Below are 9,826 nucleotides of genomic sequence, written 5' to 3'. Positions count from 1 at the left end.
TGGTGAAAATGTAAAGCTAATGTTTTGCATGGCCACATGTTGATTGTTCATGATCAATGCAAATTAGAAGAGGGATTCTTCTTTTGGTACAGAAGCAAGGCTATAACGTCCATTGGCAGTGAGTTCGCCAATAATAACTTCCTACTTAAAAAAAAAAAAAATAATCAATGGCTTATTGTATGGAGATGGGAAAAAAGGGTTTCCATTTTTCTGCTCAACCAAATTATAGATGTATAATCCACAGACCTGGAAAAGTCAAGGAAATTACATGATCGCTAAGATACAATAAAATACTGATTTAAAATATTTTAAGGAGAAGATTGTCGTCTTCATTGTTCTGCTTTGGAAATACATAGGAGTGATAACTGACCTCACGGCACATTCATATGTGAGAAGGAGTTGAGTTTCGGTCTGTAGTTGTGGGTAATACTGTGTGCATCGACACTGAAGACTCCTCAGCCCCGCCCTTCAGCAGAAAGATGACGTACGTGGTCTCACCTGTAAAGGTAAATGGCACAAGCATACCGTCGAGCTTGCGGATCTCTTAAAAATGTAAATGCGGAAGTTCACGCTGCTTTCGATCGCTCTCAGCTAGTTTTAATTTCTCGCATTAGTTGGAGCTGGTCCTCGGCTATGTGAGGAGAAAGAAGAGACAGTCTGCCTATAGCTTACTTAACTGATCTGCTTTGGGAACTTTGTTGAGGATGTTCTTCACTGATCGAGAGGTACATTGTGTGTGTGTGTGTGTGTGTGTGTGAGAGAGAGAGAGCATAGGTAAAGGCCTGTCTCTGATTGATTTTGAAGTGAAGTGTTTGTACATTGAGTTGTTAAATGCGAGACTTTTGATCGCTCATGTGAAGAGAAAAGAGCAATGCTGCTTTCAGACTAAATAGTTAGAGCTGTTTAGAATAAAAGAAAAATCTGTACAGTAGTTTATACCCTTAAATATGTACATTTCAGTAGACAAGAGTAGTAGCAGTTTCTTCTGCACTCAGCATGTAATGAACATCACTGTCTAATCTTACTGAATCAATCTGTTCCACAATAAATTTAGAGGACCTTACAGAAACGGTATATCGCAGAGCACTGTTCAAAGTAGGGAGGTTCAAAATCCACGTTCTTAATGATTCCTCTGTGTTTCTGTCCTTCTGACACAGATTCAGACAATTGTAGTTCTATAAAAGGTTACCCAAAGGCATGTTTAGACCTGTATTCATACCAGCAGTAGTAGCTTCTGTCAAACAGAAAGTAAAATATAGAACAGGAAGAAGAAATAAAGCTTAACCACAAATTGCATTTTTTTTTTCCTTGGATGCTTTGTTTCATGTCCGATATAAATGGTATGTATAATCCTATAACATAATTCCCCTCCTGTTTTTTTCACAAGACTGTTAATAAGCTCCACTAAAGTCCAGATATACTTGGATGCAAAAATCTGACACAGCTAGGAAAATTAATTTATACTAATACATTTTTTTTTAAGTGTAATTATGAATTATACTGTTAGAATAACAACGTGAGAAGAAATCCCACAGTAATTATATGGTCAGTTTTATAGTATAAAGGTTACTCATTAAGTATTACTGTCCATCTGTCACTGTCACTTGCATGAGGATGGGTTAGACATTTACATTTCAATTGAGATAAGGTGGCTAAACAAACAAATGTTAGTTTGCATTATGCACTTTTTCCTTTTTACATTATGTAAATGTACGAGATTGGGTTGATTAATTTTAAGCGCTTACAGAAGTCCTCTGCTGTCCACAATACATGAGGGACAATACCAGCAGAACAAGAATTCTGATTCAGACTGAGGAGATTGTTTTTAATATTTTAAAAATGTTTCATAACTAAAGTTCAGGAGGAGCATGTTCAGATAATTAACCTAATTTAAAAAAGATCAGCATCTAATCATCGATCAACAAGATAATTTCCCAGAATCCCTCCACCGCCCCATCTCTGCACTTACACCTGTAAGGCTTACGCAGACCTTTACTGTGTTTATTATATGTTATAAAGTGTTCTTACTGATCCTTGTCATTCCTGTGTATTGCAGGAAGATGTGGCCCTGCATGAGCTGGACAATGGGAATGAGCCTTTACTTCCATCACAGGTCTGAAAAGAAACCGTGCAACGTTTGTTTTTCTGCATTTGTTGACCAACTAGCTTCAATACCACAGCGACGTGTCTACATGAGACACGTTCGGTTATGATAAGTACAGATCCAAAGCAGATGAGGAAATTACCACACTATGGTCATAATGACACATTCACATCACCACTTGCCTTGCATAACCCAGTGACAGTCACAAGCACAAATACCGAAACAAAACCAACAGTCGGCAATAACATTCAAACATCACGTACAACATGTACTGAAAAATATCATGCGATTAGTTTTTTTTCCTGTCTTAATCTAGTGGTTTCTGCTTATGTTTCATTCAGCGCAACTTGTATCTTCCTCGATCATATGACTATGTCCTGGTGGCTGATAAAGTGGAGGACATGGAAAACCAAATCTTCAAGAAGCAGGACGCTTTTATCTGTGAACTGAAACAGAAGAACATTAAAGTGACTGTATGTTATATCACCATCGCACGCAAATAAAAGTGCTTAAAAGGTTCTTCACAGCAATGCCAAAGAGGATCCACAAAAAAAAACATTCAGACAAAGGTTCTTTAAAGAACCATATCTTTGTTATCTTTTTTAGAATCTGAAGAACCTTCTTTTGCAACAAAGAACCTTTTGTGAAACAGAAAGGTTTTTCAGATGGTAAAGGTTCTTTATGGAGCCACTTAGACAAAAAGGTTCTTCTGTGGCATCATGAAGCACCTTTTTGAAGAGTGTGGTATTGTGTCTTTCAGTTAAAGTTAAGTCTTACGTAAGGCTCTCATTTCTGCCGAACAGAGAATCGATCACGCTGGAAAGGTGTTCTTTGGCGTCTGTGCACCTGAGGAGATTTTTACAAAGTACAAGTACTTACTAAAGGTGTCTGATGCCTGTAACTGGAGCGGAGAGCTAACGTGTGATTTGTCTGTCTCATTGTGCACCAGGTGAGGGGCACAGTAATCATCCACACTTTGCTTAAAATGCATTTAAAATCTGTTGCTCCATTCAAAGCTTTTGTTATGAGTTTCTATTTCTGTTCCATAGAATCAGGATCGTCCACTTTGTCTTGAACAATACCTTTATAGGATCAGGAGGTACATTTTCCTCTCTCTGTCTTTCATTTTCACTTTAATTTCCTCAGTTTCTCCAATTTGATCTCATTCTGAAACAGAAACTAAGAACTTGCACTACTTTTGATAGTTAACATACATACATAACATAAAATCATTTGAATCTAAATGTGCTTACATTTGCTTAAGGTTATAGGCGTTGCATAGTAAAGCAAACACCCATTCATTTTTTTACTTTGTTTTCATAAATATTAAAAAGAGCCGAGTCTGTCTAATATTATCTCTACCTATTATACTCTGTTAGAGGGCCTTAGAGACCTGTTGTGTCAGGGTGCTTTTGAGTCCATCTTCTGTCTGCATGAGGTAAAAGCCCTTATTCATTCACACTGTAGTCAAGCAAATAATAAAACAACTATCTGAGCTTTTTTTATTCTAAAAGGTTGCTTTAAACATTGCTGACTTGTCTTTTCAGAAAAAAGAGCAGAAAAAACTAAGGAAGAAGTGGGCGAGCTGGTTGGCAGTAATGAAGCTTTTTCAGCAGCCTGTCACTGATATTAAGTAAGCTCTCCTTGTTTTATTTTGTTCTCCGTTTCTTAATCGTATATTTTTTTTACGCTATGTGTATGCGCATAACTTGTAGGGACTATTTTGGGGAGAAAGTGGCGCTGTATTACCTGTGGCTGGGCTGGTACACACGCATGCTCGTCCCTGCAGCTGTTATTGGCATCGTTGTGTTCTTATACGGCCTTGCCTTCTTCAATACAAGTCCACTCATGTGAGTACATTTACAGCAAACGCATTCACGTGAGTGTTGAGGTGTAGAGGCAATGACAGATCAGATTCAGTCAGACTAATCTGATTGAATCATCTCTAAATTGCTGTTGGTGTCTGTGTATTGTCTGCGCGTTCCAGTCAGGACGTCTGTGGCTCCGACATCATCATGTGTCCAAGATGTGACATAAGATGCAGCGTGTGGAACCTGTCTGACACCTGTACATACGCCAAGGTCAGTGAGTAAACAAGTCAATGTTTCATTATAATTCAGCACTTTTCAACACTACTATCTGTTGTAAAGCACATTGCTGAATTTTATTGCATACTATCAAGATTGATGATTGATAAAAGTTTTGAAAGTTTTGAAAGAAGTCTCTTATGGTCACAAAGTATGCATTTATATGATCAAAAATACTGTTGAAACTCCAATACTGAGATAATATTGCAATTTAAAACATATATATATATATATATATATATATATATATATATATATATATATATATATATATATATATATATATATAATTTTTTTTTTTTTTAATTTTTTTAATAGAGTGTATTCAATAAATTGCACCCTTATCTGCAAGTGCTTCTTTGTGTGTTCTTGGCTGGTTGTGTTAACAAAGTAAATGCTTAAACACAGGTGAGCCAGTTATTTGACAATGAAGGGACAGTGGCTTTTGCCATGTTCATGGCAATTTGGGGTGAGTTTTTGGCATTCGGCAAAAATCAAATCCATATTTCTACGTGAAATGACATAGATGCTGAAGTACTGTGACGTTTTTTTTGAATAGCAACCCTGTTCTTGGAGCTGTGGAAGAGACACCGAGCTCTGTATGTGTCAAAGTGGAAAGTGTTTGACTGGTGCGAGGAGGAGGTAAGGGTTATTACTCTTTTCCTCATCATTACTTTTACCCTGTTTAATGCGCGTCTTCTAACGGAGCCAAATAACATCTGTGCACAGGAAGAATTGATTTTGGAGATCGTAAATAACCCCAAGTGTAAGCCAAAAGAGTTTACGCATTCCTACCTGCGCAGCATCGTGGTGCTTCTTTTGGTCACGTTAGTGGTGAGAGACGTTCACTTACTGCTCGCACATACAAACAAATAACTTCACAGGCAATAATTTATCTTCATTGTGTTCAGCTGGTGGTGATCATAGGTCTGACGCACGCTCTGGTCATCTGCCGTGTTTTAACTGCGATATTGTTGTCCCAAAGCAAGTGGCATTTTCTGCGTGACCATTCCACCACAATAGCCATGTTATCTGGAGCAGTGCTGCACTACATTACCATTCAGGTTATGACTCGGGTAGGTACGGCTAGATAAACTGTCCAGAGAGACATTGCATTAAATAAGAAATAATAGATTCTTTTCTTTTTAGGTCAACAAAATTGTGGCCTTTAAACTATGCGAGTTTGGTGGGTATTGTTAGGAAATAAATTGATTACGTTAATAAACTGACTGACTAACTGCCCGTACCAAAATGTAATACCTGTTTATTTGCAGAAAAGCCACGTTCTTTTGCAGCCACAGAGAAGTACTTCACAGTCAAGATGTTCACGTTTCAATTCTTCACTCTCTTCTCATCTCTGTTTTATGTGGCCTTCTTTCTAGGAAGGTAAGTGTGCTTATGTGCGTTTGCTTTTGTGGTTGTTTTCTCTTGCGGCAGGCAACTTAAAGAGTCTCTTTATGCTGTACTTAGGATCAATGGCTATCCAGGAAATTATGTTCGAATCGCAGGGAAATGGAGACTAGAAGAGGTACGGCAAGCCAGTGTTATTTTATATTATGTTAATATTGAGAAATGCATATTTAGTTATTCAGACACTTTTTTTCAAAGCGTGATTCTAATCTTGAAATCTAATTGCAAAAAAAAAAAAAAAACATTATTATAATTTTTTTTTTAAGTGTCATCCAAGTGGCTGCCTTACAGATCTCTTCATCCAGATGGCCGTTATTCTGGTGCTCAAACAAACGATCAACAACATATTTGAGTTCACAGTGCCGTAAGTGTTTTTTAAAATGCTGGATTAATCTGAAATTACACACACACAAAAAAGACGCTTGTGTTCCACAAGTTGTGGTATCACAAAGAGGCACAAAATCACTTTCACATACTTTAAAATGAAAATTTTCCCTCTTGCTGGAATGACCTGCCCGACTCAATCTTCAAGTATCAGCTAAAGAAGGAAAACTCTTCCGCTCTCTTTTATAAAAAAAGAAAACCTTTTCCCTCTTTAGACTTAATTTACTTACTGCTTATTTTCTAAAAACAAACAAACAAAAACTCTTCTCTAATCTTTTTGTATTCTATCTATTTTTTTATTACACAATTTAAAAACAAAAGCAAAAAAGGTATCTAACATTAACTTGCACTATCCTACATTTGATTTATATGATATAAATGTGATGTAATGTAAGATAAAATCTTTATGTAATTCCAGATAAAAAAAAAAAAAAATACTGTATTTATTGGACTTTTTGTATTTGTCTTATTTTCTGTCTCTGCTTCTTTTTCTTTGTCGGCGGCCTCAGCTGGTTAAAGCTGTGTTTTAAGCGAACAAAAGCCAAGACGATGCGCAGAAAGTGTGGTAACTGTTACCGGAAGGCATGTCGAGAAGAGGAGGGCATTTTTGAACCATGTGACCTCTGCAAGCTTCGTAACTGGATGGAAAACTACGACCTGACTGACGTTAATGCTTTCAGCTTGTTCAATGAGTTTCTGGAAATGGGTTTGTATCTTCCTCTGTTACCTCTTTTGAGCACAACTAGATTTACACTGCTACTGAATTACTGATAACACAAAGCCACATGCTTTATTCTTCCACTAACATGTACTGTTCTCTATGTCATTAGTTCTTCAGTTCAGTTTCACAACCATCTTTGTGGCTGCGTTTCCTCTGGCTCCCTTGCTGGCCCTTATCAATAATATATTTGAGATCAGACTGGATGCCATCAAGATGGTCAGCCTTGAGCGCCGCCTAGTGCCCAAAAAGACGAATGACATCGGTAAATGGCTGCTGTATTTGTGTTGATGATGCATGCGTGTCAGTTTTCAGCATCAAGTAAACACAATGTGTCGTTTATTATCCTCTGGCAGGTGTGTGGACTAGAATATTAGAAGCTGTTGGGGTGATGGCTGTCATTGCTAATGGCCTAGTGATTGGGATTTCCTCTGACTTCATACCCCGTCTGGTGTACCGGTACCATTACGGACCTTGTGCTACCAGCCAAAGTACAAGTCTGGAGTGAGTAGGAAAAAAGTTTGTTTGTGTATTTCTTTAAGCATTTTCCCCTGTTAACGAGTACATTTATTTTGTCTCACAGCTGTATGACGGGATATATCAACAACACTCTGGCAACAGCATTCATGTCCAATCCGAACGTCAAAAAAGACTTCATGTACTTGATAGAGAAAGGATATAATATTACGCAGTGCAGGTGACACTTATTTTCCAGATGAACTGTTGGTTTATTGATACAGGCTAATTAGGGAAATACTTAATTTTTCCAACTGAATGCATATTGTGTATTTTACAGTTACAAAGACTACCGCAGTGATGAAGACCAGAGTCTCACCTCTCAGTTCTGGCTCATTCTGGCACTTCGCTTTGCCTTTGTTATTCTGTTCGAGGTACAAATACTAGAGCTATTCAACTGAATATGCATGTCTTTTTTAACGCGCATTACCATTTTTGGTTAAACGTCTGCTTTGCTTCTCTCTCTGCTCAGCATGTAGTGGTGATGTGCAAGTTTATTGCAGCCTGGTTTATACCCGACAATCCTATCAGAGTAAAGAACGACAGGCTAGAGGACAAACTGAGAAGACTGAAAACGGAACTTGAGTAAGTGTACTCGAGTACGACTGAGAAGTCCAGTTTGATGACACAGCAAAGAATAATGATAATACTAATCTGTGATGTGTATTAACTGTTTCTTTCTGTGTCTAACAGGGAAGCAAATGCAGTGTATAACAGCAGATGCACTGAGGTGTGAATGTTGAGATTTGAAAAACTCAACAAGGAAGATTTCTGTGTTTGAGATCACTGTCTCATCTGTATCCACGAGATGTATCTCTTCACCACTTTTAGAGCCATCATTGGAGCAGTTTACAGTTTTCCCTCACGGTCAGGAGTCGTATTTGCGCTGCTTCGGAGGGATACGCCACGTATTTTTTGGTTGTATCATAAATTGTTCCTGAGCAAGGAAAGAAAATTTGCCTTTTTAAAAAACTGTGAAAATGTACAAATCAAACAGTGGATGCATTTTAGTTTATTTAGTATGAAACAAGCCTAAAAAGTTAATTTTGCTGCCAAAAACATCATATTTAAGATCATTTATGTTGCCTAGAAGACTATTTTAACAGGATATATTAATATATTTTGGTGTTTTCCTCAAATAGTCTTTGGTTTCACTGACTTTTTATGTAAATCCAAAGACCTGAATGTGACGTAAAAGAAAAATACAGGAAGTTATGCCAGTATGTGACATGCTCTTTACGATGCTGTTCATGTTTTTTTTTTTTTTTTTCATTAAATATAAATATATTTTGCTGTTTTTTTTATATTGTCTTATTGATATCTTCATTAATTGTGTTCCAGGAATGAAATAATGGGGTGAAATAAATGTTGGCCGTTAAAATAAAACTGTCAACATTTTTTCCTCCTGAAGGTGTCACTGCTGAGTTGCTTCAGATGAAGAATTATTACTTGTATTGCACAAAGGCATAGTTCAGTCCAGTGTATTTAGTTTTATTCTGTCAGTTGCTCAAGATAAGATAAGCTACATTAGGCTGCTTCCCCTTAATTTAGAAACTATTTTATAGTAGAAATAATAATAAAATTAAATTAAAATATCCATAAAACTTCCAAAAATATCAATAAAACAAACTTTTTATGTCTTATCTTGTTGCAGAGCTTGTGCAGTCACTCTTTTTTTAACTTCTGCCTTCTCTTAGTGTTGCTGGGTCACACATGGGGATTGAGTAATTTCATGTGTGCATTTTTCTGTGGCTGCGTTGGGCTTTTCTGTTCAGCCAAATATACTTGGCTCATACCACTCAAACCAGATATGCATAAAATGTGGAGCGCCTTTGTAATTTTAGAGGCATTAAAGGTCTTAATCTTCCTTTTTAATTACCATTTTCCTCTTGCGGATAAACTGCCTTGGATTTTACTTCTGCCTTTGAGAATTTCCCTCTGTTAAGAAAATGCCGGGCAGAAGATTTTTTAAAAACAAACATCTCTCTGTTCCCTCCCTGTCTTCATCCACTGAACTCTCCGAGTAAAGTCAGGCCAAAGCTGTTTGTCAGCGCTTTACAATTCTGTCTCTATATTAAAGAGAGGTCTGTTTCGGTCAGTGGTGGCTCAGGATGTTCCCATGCACTCAGCTAAAGACCACAACAATTGTACACTGACCCATAATGCATTCCAACCTGTCAGCCATTAACCTCAAGAAGCCTTTCAAAAAAAAAAAAAAAAAGTACAGCATGACTTACACAAAACTTTTTTGTAGCAGTTCCCATTCTGGAGCGTGTGTATAGTGTATGCTCAACATAAATGAATTAATTGTTTTCATAATTAATATCAAAACCATTTCTGATGCAGGGATTGATTCAGCAGTGAAGCAGAAAAAAGAGAGAGTCTGCAGAAAAAATGTATAAAAAAGTACATTAAAAGCAATTCGGTTCATCTGTTACATTTGTGAGGTGGAAAATAAAATTGCCTGCACATTAAACTTGAGAAAGTTATATAAAAATCGGTCGTTATTTGTTTAAGTGGCACACAACAAGGCCGAAAAATTATTTTGCTACAAATTTCTCTGGGAATGACACATACAAATGTTCGAATATGCATTTCTATTTATTT

At 37.0% G+C, this 9,826-nt stretch overlaps 1 protein-coding gene and 1 long non-coding RNA gene across 2 annotated transcripts; one reads left to right on the top strand and one right to left on the bottom strand.

Annotated features, from left to right (window-relative positions):
* Window positions 1–28: 28 nt before the first annotated feature.
* Window positions 29–491, bottom strand: LOC122348217. The gene is made up of 2 exons (XR_006251280.1): window positions 371–491; window positions 29–246 (listed from the first exon to the last, which is right to left on the bottom strand). It is a non-coding gene; the product is annotated as an uncharacterized LOC122348217 (long non-coding RNA).
* A 67-nt stretch (window positions 492–558) lies between these two features.
* LOC122348203 (anoctamin-9-like) lies at window positions 559–8,586 on the top strand. The gene is made up of 24 exons (XM_043243490.1): window positions 559–725; window positions 2,057–2,113; window positions 2,446–2,577; window positions 2,908–3,053; window positions 3,154–3,203; window positions 3,484–3,542; window positions 3,652–3,737; window positions 3,820–3,954; window positions 4,092–4,185; window positions 4,600–4,660; window positions 4,751–4,833; window positions 4,921–5,025; window positions 5,103–5,267; window positions 5,341–5,377; window positions 5,466–5,577; window positions 5,662–5,719; window positions 5,868–5,965; window positions 6,495–6,691; window positions 6,816–6,968; window positions 7,060–7,207; window positions 7,287–7,400; window positions 7,500–7,593; window positions 7,692–7,804; window positions 7,913–8,586. Exons 1-24 carry the CDS (start codon window positions 705–707, stop codon window positions 7,953–7,955), a joined length of 2,361 nt encoding a protein of 786 aa, XP_043099425.1. The 5' UTR covers window positions 559–704; the 3' UTR covers window positions 7,956–8,586.
* The last annotated feature ends 1,240 nt before the right edge of the window (window positions 8,587–9,826 follow it).

This window comes from Puntigrus tetrazona, chromosome 7, assembly GCF_018831695.1.
Source record: "Puntigrus tetrazona isolate hp1 chromosome 7, ASM1883169v1, whole genome shotgun sequence".
Taxonomy (NCBI): domain Eukaryota; kingdom Metazoa; phylum Chordata; class Actinopteri; order Cypriniformes; family Cyprinidae; genus Puntigrus; species Puntigrus tetrazona.
This window is presented reverse-complemented; position numbering and strand designations above follow the sequence as displayed.

What these genes read in the sequence shown, in the direction of transcription:
- LOC122348203 (XM_043243490.1), top strand. Translation starts at nt 705, where the DNA reads ATGTTCTTCACTGATCGAGAG. An exon ending in CCATTCAGGTTATGACTCGG is followed by an intron (nt 5,268 to 5,340) that starts GTAGGTACGGCT and finishes TTTTCTTTTTAG; the next exon opens with GTCAACAAAATTGTGGCCTT. An exon ending in TATAATATTACGCAGTGCAG is followed by an intron (nt 7,401 to 7,499) that starts GTGACACTTATT and finishes TGTATTTTACAG; the next exon opens with TTACAAAGACTACCGCAGTG.